This window comes from Kryptolebias marmoratus, linkage group LG13, assembly GCF_001649575.2.
Source record: "Kryptolebias marmoratus isolate JLee-2015 linkage group LG13, ASM164957v2, whole genome shotgun sequence".
Lineage (NCBI taxonomy): Eukaryota > Metazoa > Chordata > Actinopteri > Cyprinodontiformes > Rivulidae > Kryptolebias > Kryptolebias marmoratus.
This window is the reverse complement of record NC_051442.1, coordinates 11751585-11762346: the sequence shown is the minus strand read 5'-3', so window position 1 is coordinate 11762346 and position 10762 is coordinate 11751585. Positions and strand designations below refer to the sequence as shown.

At 40.9% G+C, this 10762-nt stretch overlaps 1 protein-coding gene across 1 annotated transcript; it reads left to right on the top strand.

The window, feature by feature from the left end:
* Positions 1-1200: 1200 nt before the first annotated feature.
* paxbp1 (PAX3 and PAX7 binding protein 1) lies at positions 1201-10592 on the top strand. The gene is made up of 18 exons (XM_017418175.3): positions 1201-1616; positions 1803-1925; positions 2774-2974; positions 3249-3470; positions 3552-3652; positions 4071-4294; positions 4561-4750; positions 5725-5848; positions 6463-6565; positions 6645-6760; positions 6861-7060; positions 7148-7295; positions 7406-7527; positions 7632-7708; positions 7793-7859; positions 8631-8777; positions 9517-9671; positions 9837-10592. The coding sequence occupies exons 1-18, from the start codon at positions 1328-1330 to the stop codon at positions 9955-9957; spliced, it is 2730 nt and encodes a 909-aa protein (XP_017273664.1). The 5' UTR covers positions 1201-1327; the 3' UTR covers positions 9958-10592.
* Positions 10593-10762: the final 170 nt, after the last annotated feature.

Sequence of the window (10762 nt, the reverse complement as noted above, 5' to 3'; positions counted from 1 at the left end):
CTGAGCTCGAGTCCTCTACCAGAGGCCTGGGAGCTTGAGGGTTCTGCGCAGTATCTTGGCTGTGCCTAGAACTGCACATTTCTGGACTGAGATGTCTGATGTTGTTCCTGGGATCTGTTGTAGCCACTGCTCCAGTTTGGGGGTGACTGCCCCTATATATATATATATACATATATATATATATATATATATATATATATATATATATATATATATATGCTCTGATATGCTGCTCTGATATCTACCACTGCATCTGACACTTTGCATTGCACTTAAAGATGTACCCAGCTACTCAGCAATGGAAACCCATACCATGAAGCTTTCTACTCACTGTTCCTGAGCTGATCTGAAGGCCACATGAAGTTTGGAGGTCTGTAGCTGTTGACTCTGTAGAACGTTGGTGATCTCTGTGCAACATGAGCTGAGCCCATGACTTGCCACTTTGCAGGACCCCAGATGCAGGCTGTGTAAAGATGCCCCTGAGACAGTCCAGCACATAATACCAGCATGGAAGTTTTTATTATTATTATTATTATTATTATTATTATTATTATTATTATTATTATTATTATATTAATGCTTTTGTGCTGCCATGATTAGTGCCTCTGTGCTGTCCTTCAGTCCAGTTCCACTGGTAGGATTTGTTGATATCAGCCACTTCCTCAATCTGCCGGTGGTACATGCCATGCAGGGGCTTGTTTTTTCATGAGGGTTCCTCTTTCTCCTCTTCCACACTGGGCTTCCACTGCCTGAGACATTCACTTAGCAGATCATCATTAAGGGCTTTCTTCCTGATGTACTCCAGGATTGTGGTTGTAGTGGCTCTGATGCTCACTAGTCCTCTACCTCCCTCCTCTCTCTTAGTATGCAGTCTCAGGGTGCTGGACTAAGAGTGAAACCCTTCATGCATTGTGAGGAGCTTCCGTGTCTTGATGTCAGTGGCTTCTATGTCCTCCTTTGACCAGGTTATCATACCAACAGGGTATCTGATGACTGGCAACGCATATGTGTTGATGGCTTGGACTTTGTTCTTACCATTCAGCTGGCTCATTATATATATATATATATATATATATATATATATATATATATATATATATATATATATATATGCACACACAAAATTGTTAAGGTACTGCAGGGAGTCTGTACCAATTTTGACCAATAGGGGGCAGCATCGTGCCGACGTCACGTTGCCCCGCCTTATTTTAATCTCTGACAGAAAATGGCTGCCACGCAGTGCGGCTTGAATAGCCTTATTTTCTAAAGAAGGGTTTATGTTGGTGTCCCGTCGACTATGCGTTTTTGTTTCTAACGGACAAACATAATGTTCAAAAAGGCGAAAAGAGCAAACTTTCGACGGAGGAATGATTCCGACGAGGAGGAGCCGGAGGAGAGCCGCTCGCTGGCGCCCGCATCGTTCGGGCCTGTGGTGGAAATCCCGTTCATGGAGACTTCCAGTGTCACCGGAGCGCCGAGCAGCGCGGATAATAGTCACAGCAACGGCTTTCTGTTGAGCAGCGTGAGAGCTGTCAAGAAGGAGAAGAAGGCCAAAGATGTCGCACCCGTCCTTCCACCCACGAAAGCCAGTTTGCTGAGTTTCGACGATGACGAAGGTAACAATGCTAAGATAGCGTGCAGGTTGAACATCATGTTTCACTTCACTGAAATGTGTACGACTTTGCTCACTAATTACAGTAACTTTGTTTTGATTGGGAATCATTCTTGTGCCCGCCAGCCTAAACTTGGATGCTGCACGCACAGGACCGCCACTAAATATCTTCATAATGTTATCTCCACAGAGGGATCCGAGGTGTTCAGAGTAAAGAAACCCAATCATAGCAAGAAGATTGTCAAGCAGCTGAAGAAAGAATACAAGGAGGATTTGGAGAAAATTGGAAGTGTCAAACATGAGAACAAAGCAGGTGAGTTTTCACATCAGTCATCCAATATCATATCATCCAGCTTTCACAGAAGAACATCATGTAAATACAGACAAAATAAGTGAAGATTAAATGGTGTAGCAGTTTCCAATCAGGTTATGGTGTATTTTTGAGGATAAAGCCTGTTTTTGTGACACATGTGGTCAACTTATGGCTGTTTTCTACATGTCTGTATTAGGCATGGGCTGGTGTGAGACAGTCAGATATCCTTGAGCAAATACACCACAGTTTCTTTGGTGGTTTTTACTTCTGCTCTGATAAACAAGCCACGACTAACTGTGTAATCTAACAGATGAAACGTTCAACCAGCTGATATTGTCTTTTTTTTAAAGAAGCATAAACATTTCGAGGGATTTCCTCCTCGGCTACTGAATGATGGCTTTCAGCAGCAGGACAGGCTAGGGGAAGAATAACGCAAAACAAAAAGAAAAATGCCTTGTTTCTGGTATCTTATTAAAAAGCATTTTTAAACAGTAGGATTAATATGTGGTTTAGACACTGTGACTCTTAACACTGTGGTATACCTTTAAACCAGTAATCAGCCCATGCCAAATGTGTATTCTTGTTTGTTTGTTTGTGTCACTTTATGTTATTGCCAACATCTACAGGAGGCGTAAAAGGGGTGTCTGCAGAAACCTGCCAAGATTAGTTTTTACATAAAAACAGTCAGGACTCAAGAAATTGACAGAAGACAAATATGAGTCAAACGGTTTACTTTAGAAGCTTTAAATTTTACCTTGTCCGATTAATTTGTTTTGCAGTACGTATTTTGAAGTGGAATATTAATAATCTGCTTGCTAATTACTGATTTTATGCATTTCATTTGTCAGACGCTCCATGCCAGCCTCTGGTCGCCATTAAAGAGGAAGTTATCAGCAGAGCGGCCAGCGAACAGGGAGAGGAGGAAATGGAGGTGGACAGTGCTGATGAACAAGAGGAAGAGACGCGGGGTCAAGGTGGTCAAGCATCGAGGGCCAAGAACATGGGAAGCACTTTCAGCACGCTGTCCTCCCTTGGCAGCTTAAAGCCAGGTATTATAGAGAAACTGTCAAAGTGAGCTCTTGTTTTGTGACTGGAAACTGCTCTGATTCAGCTGACTTGCAGAGTAGAAAAAAAAATCTGCACTCCAGCATCAAACAGGAAAGAGCAATGACTTTGGTTGTCATAACATTTTTCATTTAAATCCTCGAGCTAACCTTAGGATTAACACTCTTATTTCTTCTTATTATTATGCATGTCCTGCATTCCTGAGAGACTTTGTTTGTACCGAGTTTGCACAAACACCTGTGTCTCTCTCTGCCTCAGGAGAAATCCCCGACGCAGCATTTATCCACGCTGCCAGAAAGCGCCGCCAGCTGGCTAGAGAGCTGGGAGGTGAGACCCCTCTGGTGGAAGCAGAAGCTCAAAACAAACGCCTGGCAGAAGAAGACAGAGACGGCAGCGACGATGAAGATGAGGAAGAAAAGAGGATTCGCTTTAGTGGCGTCAAGAACAAAACCCAGAGGCAGAAGATAGCTGAGGAGATAGGTACTCACCTACTACGTTGCTCTGTTCGTTGCTCTTTTTGTACAGCGCTTTCAATCAGTTGTCTGTATGACGTATTCTCAGGCATCGAGGGCAGTGACGATGAAGCGCTGGATACGGGTCACGATGAGGAGGTGAGCCGTTGGGAGCAGGAGCAGATTAGGAAAGGAATCAGCATACCCCAGGTAAGATGCACCGTGTCTTTGAGAAGCTGATAATATGTTCTGCCTTTGTGGATGACTTTTGAAAATAATTTTGGTCTTGTGGTATTTGTATTTACTTTTTCAGCATGACAGATGTTTTTCTTTAATCTACAAATTTAAACAGTCACTAAAACAGATGGTTAAACAAACGTATGTCAAACTAAACGATAAAGTTGCTCATCTCATTTTTCTACTTGATGTTATATATTTTAAGCCTCAACCTCTTAACATCACTTCCAGTTTTTTCAGCCACCGTTTGTGATCTTCAAGACGATCCTTATTTTGACTGACAGATTGGTTGTTATATATTTAATTTAATTTGTAATGTAGTTAAACTGTAGCAGTTTTGTTATTCATGGCTGTAAAATAATTTTGTACTCCTTTTTCTCTTCTTAATTAGGTTCAAAGCAGTCAGCCAGAGGACACTACTGTCTACTACCAGAACAGCTATGAAACGCAGCCCTACGGCTCCTCCTACACCATGCCGTTCACCTACAGTGCCGTGGTTCCACAGACTGGCAAGATACCAGACGCCTCTGATAATGGTTCTGTTCACTATGGGGCCTCAGTTTGTGATCTAACTCCAGTATCTATTGATCTGGTAAAGAAACGCCTGCATGATAGGTAGGTTCAGTAGAAGACCGCAGCAACGCCAAATATCAGTAGGTGCTGTCTCAGTGTGCCGTGGTCCTGAGGACCCAGCAGAGCTACCAACACATCTAATGGCCAGAGAGGCACAAAATAATATGGCTCATTATTAATACTTACTCTCACAGATAGATTTAAAAATACAAATGTGTTTCCAGTAGTTCATATTAGACGAGTTCTGTCCCTTTCCCCAACTAACGCGCCCCTACTTTGTCTTCTCCTTCATGTCGTTCGCCTTTCAGGCTCACCCAAATGCACGCAGGCCACAACGCAAATGCCGAGCGCTACAGACAGATTAAAGAAGACCTAGCTGCCTCTGAGAGTACCATCCAGCAGCTGGAGGGTTCATCCAATGATAATGCAGATCAATATAAATTCTTGCAAGAGATGCGAGGGTATGTTGGAGACTTGCTTGAGTGTTTCAGTGAAAAGGTAAGGGAGAATTCATATGCGGTCTGATTAGCTCTTTGCTGTTTTGTGTCTGTGATCTGGGAACGTGATGTGAATTTTAGACCGGTACAAGCTAATAATAATAAAAAGCTTAACGAAGTGTAATTTGGCATGACAAAAACAGGGTTTTTTTTTCTATTAGAATTGTTATCTTCAGATCCTGTTATTAATAAGGCTAGTTTATAACACCAACCAGCCTATGTGACTGCAGATCTTTCAGGACTGGAGCACACTTTATGTACTTCTCAACTGCTAATTATTAAAAATATAACTTCTGTTATGTCAGCATATACAAATTTCAGTTTTGTTAGCGATATGATAAGTTAATGTTACTTGTGGAAAATATTTGGAGCAAGAAAACCAAAAAAAGTGGCCTAAGCATCCACTAGTCTTGCGTCAATAAAGATGAGTTCAGACAAATAAAACAAAGGGAGATTATATGCTGGACTCAAGGTAGGTTTTATTATATTTGCAGTTGCATACCTGTCTAGACAGATTAATTTAGTCTTGATCTCTCGCAGCAACAAACCAGCACCTACATGGAACAAAGAGAACCGGGTTGGCAGCTGCAGATGCTGATAAATACAGCACACTAACAAACCATTTTCTGCTTTACTTTGTCTTTTTAATACGGTGTAAAAATGTTTGGAACTCTATTGTCAGTGTCGGGTGAAAACCTGTCCCTCCGGGGCATTCACTCTGCAAGGAATTTAACTTGGCCTCTAATGTGACTTGATAATATTATCAGCTTCAGACAAACTGAAGTTCACAACTTTCCCATTTTACTTCACGGTGATAAGATAAGAATACAGAGTTTTCACCTGACACCTGTGATAATTTGCTTCCAGAGTTGTATTGTCCGTCATTTTCCTCTTAGTCCTTCTGCAAGCCATCCCAGTGACTCGGAGTCCCACTGTTGTTGGGTCAAAGGTCACAGAAGGCATCATATTTTTCAGGTGCCTGCTGTCCTGGAGCTGGAGGCTGCCATGCACCAGTTACTAAGGCAACGGGCCTCGCGACTTGTCCAGAGAAGACAGGATGATATTAAAGATGAATCGTCGGAGTTTGCAAGCCTTTCAAGTCAGTCCATCTTGAAGGTTTTTATAATTTATTTGAACGGCCTCGTTAGTTCTCCATATGTGTGAGAATGCGTGTGTGTGTGTGTTTGATACTTTTGTACCATACTGCTCTCGTTACAGTAGTCTTACAAGTATGATTATGGTTAAGTGACATGATTTTTTTGTGTGGGTGAGCATGTACATGGATTGGAAATGTTTTATTGAAGGAGCAGTTTGAGCTTCTGAGTCTCACAGCTGTGTGTTTGTAACTTGGTTCGAATAATGAGCCACAAAGTAAAGATGTGGAAAAAGAGCTGTAGAGACTTCTAACGCTTTTGCTGTAACTGAAGTTACAGTCAGGTAAGTGAATAAATGAATAAAAATGGAATATTACGGCAAACATTTATGTTTTTAAAAAAGAGATTGGGATGATACAGTCTATATAATAGCTTGTTTGTTAAGTTAAAGTTTTCCTAATGTGAGTTTAAATACTTTTATCCAATTTTCAGCATTTTGTACTATTCTAAATTTGATTACTCTTGTAGTTCATCTGTGTGATGGTATATTCCAAGAATAAAAATAGGTTTAATGGTTTTATAGCTGTACTGGTTCTAACATTCGCCCTGTTTGTTTCAGATAAAGCTGTCATGGCTCCTAATCTCGACTCATTTGGTCGAGACCGAGCAGCATTCCAAGAGCACAGTCGTCAGAGGAGGATAGCTGAAAGAGAAGCGCGGCGGTATGAAGTTTACTTCAAATGGGTTCGTTTCAGCGCCAAAACCGGAAACTAACCTGATTCTGTTTGTGGATGGATGCAGAACGCGGCGGCGACAAGCTAGAGAGCAGACCGGAAAGAGGGCTGAGCATAAAGAAGGCTTATCGTCCGACGATGAGGAAACTTCGACTGACATCACCAGCTTCAACATGGAGAGAGGTACTCGCTGCAGACATAACCAGATTTGTTTCTGAACATGAACTAAAGGCGGCAGGCATTCCACGGCTCACACTTAACGTAAGCATTTTATTTTGTTTAGATCGTATCATCAGGGAAAGTAAGAAAATATTTGAGGATGTGGTGGAGGACTTTCATTCACTGGACTGCATCAAGTCCCGTTTTGAAATGTGGAGGAGAGAATACCCTGACTGCTACAGAGACGCCTACATCGGCCTTTGTCTGCCCAAGCTCTTTAATCCTTTAGTTCGACTGCAGCTCATTACCTGGAACCCTCTCCAGGTAGGCGTTTTCAAAAGAAATGTTTTCCCTGCTTGAAAAGAAACTGGATGGGCCATATTGAGCTGTTTTTATTGCATTCATATGCAGGAGCCGTGTCCGAACTTTGAGTACATGCTCTGGTTCGAGTCGCTCCTGTTTTATGGTTTTGAGGAGCACACCACGCTACAAAAAGAAGACGGGGACATCGGCTTGCTGCCAGCTATCGTAGAGAAGGTCATCCTCTCCAAACTGACAGGTAGTGAAACCTGCTCAGCTGCACTCGGCATACTAAGAAAAGAAAAAAAAGCCATCCCCTGGGATGCAGACAAGTACAACATATGACATGTATTCTTGTTTTTGTGGTAGTGTTGGCAGAACAAGTATGGGACCCGCTGTCAAGCAGTCAGACGGCCAGGCTGGTGGGCTTCATTCACAGACTCATTGAAGGATATCCGACTGTGCTGCATGGGGACAACCGATACACACATGTAGGGCACCGTTTTTTTTGTGCTGTGTTGCACATTTTGTCTCGAATTTGTCATGTCTGTGTTGTGATGGAATGGTTTTAATGTTCTTAATTTTCCCCCATTAGGAGCTTTTGAAAACAATAGTTTTACGGACCAGACGGATTTTGGATGAAGATGTCTTCCTCCCACTCTACCCCAAAAAGTTTGTTGAATCTTTGCTCAAATTAGAAGCACTATTTTCATTATTGCAAACAGTTCAAATTAAACTTTGTTTGCTTCTGTTCAGTGTGATGGAGAACAAGAATAGTGGTGCCTACCTCTTCTACCAGCGGCAGTTCTGGTCCTGTGTGAAGGTACGTGCAAAGCTACCGTATTGATATTTTTTACTTTTTGTTTTTATTAAGTCATTTATTCAAACTAATTACACTGCTAGCATATTGCAGTGGTTGTTCTAAAGGATATTACCATTTTATTTGAAACTTATATTCAAAATTTTACGCAGTAGCAGGAAAAGGGGGCAAGAAAACTTGAGAAAACTGGTGCATCTAAACTAACTTCTTTTGGGTTGCTGCCTCATCAGTTAGGATCATTGTTAAATATGATATATATAAGAACTAAAACATTTATTACACAGAAAAATTCACTTAAATAATTTATTGTATTGCTATTTTATTGATCATTTTTACCCACAAACCAATAGGTGACAATGTTCATCTGTTGTATAGTTTGTTGAATCTCCTAATGTAGTGCAAGTTGAAAAGGAGTCACCACATTCTTTGATTAAATGTACCATTTGTTAGTCTGAAATAAGCAAATAATTCAACAGTAACTGTATGAAAATGATGAGCAAACTCGGCTGCACAAAACCTTCCTGCAAAGAAATGCTTTCACCCTATTAAACAGCAAAATTGTAAACCAGAAAAAATATTACTGAATTATTACCTTCCTGTTTACATCATGTGCAAAGAAAAGTATATTTGAATGGATCAGATTTGCATTTTTCTTTAAACTAAATAATCAAACCCAGTGTACCAAGATTTACAGCTGCAGCAGTGACAAGGATTACATCAACAAGTGCTCTTGTGGTGCCATACATTTCATACTGTTGTCTCCTTTGTGTGCAGCTGCTAGGCAACATCCTGCAGTGGGATGGCATCCTCTCCTATTCCTGTCTGAAGGACCTGGCTTTAGACAGCACTCTTAACAGATACATCCTCTCTGCGCTGCAGACCACAGATATAGGAGAGGAGAATGTTCAGAAGTGCCAGAAGGTAAGACAAACTGGGTTAGATCTCTGTTGCATTTTGGTTCTTTGTTTAGAAATAAGTCGGCATGAAGCGCTCTTAGCAAAATCTTTACTGTGATACGAGCTGTTCTTGTAAGTTTGACATTCCCTGTTTTGCTCCTGCTTGTGATATATGAGAACAAGCCGTATGGTCACAAAGCAGAAGTCATGACTCATTAATTATTGTAGCTCCATCTCTTATTTACAACCACGAGAACAGCATACATTTTGTTTTGAGATTATTATTGTGCTGAAAGAGCAGCAACATCACAAGAAGGTGGCACGTTTAATTAGATAGGGGCAAGTACATGTTTTGGCTACAATGCCATCCATTTGATGTCGTACCAGTTCAAAGAAATCTGAGTTTCTGTTCATCATCGAAGTCCTATATGCAGTTTTGTATGTATACTCAAGTCTCTTCCCAAAACATTGAGATAAGAGATAATTGAGAATGACCCCGTTTCTGGATCAGTCAATGCTTCTGAATTTGTTGATGTATAATAAGCTCACATGTAAATTAATTTTTTTTTTTTAGGTCTAATTTAGTCGTTTTGCTTTTAACAACACCTGAAAACCTGCTTTATTTCCTGAATAAATTATTTTTGTTCACTTTTCTTTTTATTTCCTCTTCTTTTATTACAGCTCGTAGTCTTAAATTTTTTATGACCTCACCAAATCAGTTAGTGACCTTGAACAAAGTCACACTGATCATGTGCTCCCCTCAGGTGGCGGAGTGTTTACCTGTGCAGTGGTTCTCCGGGATGAAGGGCCAGCAGACGTTGCCTCAGCTGGAGCCGTTTTGTCGCTACCTCGCACACCTGGCGAACTCATTGCACCGCAGCAGCGTGGGGGGGACCGACAGTGAGCGCCGCACCGCCAGGTAAGAACCTTTACTTTGCTTTGTATGGAAAATTAAAGATGTTGGAGTAGCTTTGAGACGTACGTGGTCGTTTTACTAAATAACCTTGTTATATTTTAATGACCGGATTCTACCATGATGGCTTTTGTCCAGCTTGCTTCTCATATGTACCACGTTCATCAACAGGGAGCAAGTCAGAGAGATTGTGAAGATACTGGGCCGGGTCAACGCCCTGGACCACATCATTGATGTGGCAGAGGAGCACGGCGTTAAAGACATTAAACAACTCATGGAAATCAAATCCTAGAGCACCAGAAAGAGAACTCCTCGACTGCCTTTTGTTCTGTTCAGCACATCTGAATCCAAGGGATTCCTAAGGAGGATTTCCTACAAACTTTCTGTCAGATAAATTAGAAGACAAAGACTATTGTAAATATTGTGAATGATGTACAGTAAGGTATGTTCATACACTCATAAAGCGGAAGGTTCATAAAAACTAAAATTACATTTTGTACTGCCACCTTAGGAAAAACTACTTTAGTGAAAGTACGCATTGGTAATATTTTAAAACATAATTTATTAGGAGTAAAAAAGTATGCTAATTTGGACTGCATTTTGAATGTCTTTGAATTGTTACTGCTGCCGACCCTGCCACCTGTACAGACTTCTTTACCAGCTTCCCTCCTCACATAAATTCATCTTTTTTTTCTTTTTTTTTTAATTTTTGTGCCAAAAGGAAGAAAGTGCACACAAGCAAACGTTTGGCAACCCTTTTGTTTCCTGACTGTCCGTAAGATTAGATCAATTCCTTAAATCCATGCCTCGTTTTTCACTCGTCACAGGCAAAATGCTTTGATGGCCTCAAACCTGTTATTTTTTCAGATTTGTAAGTTATGTTTTAGTCGTGTTTTTGCCTGTAAATAAAATGTACATGGTCACATATTTCTTTTTTTGTCTTGCAATGAATGGAAAGAATAATGCAACATTAGGCATGCTGTTTGCAATTATATTTTAAGACTAATAACTATTTCCTGGCACTTGATTGTAGTTATTTAGTGGCAGCACATCTGGAGAGCGACGGCAGTGAGTGGGCGGAGCTTCGTGTATGTGGC

Coding starts and splice junctions, on each gene's coding strand:
- paxbp1 (XM_017418175.3), top strand. CDS start 1,328: ATGTTCAAAAAGGCGAAAAGAGCAAACTTTCGACGGAGGAATGATTCC. Junction 4,295..4,560: donor AAGAAACGCCTGCATGATAG/GTAGGTTCAGTA, acceptor TTCGCCTTTCAG/GCTCACCCAAATGCACGCAG. Junction 7,528..7,631: donor GGGACAACCGATACACACAT/GTAGGGCACCGT, acceptor TTCCCCCATTAG/GAGCTTTTGAAAACAATAGT.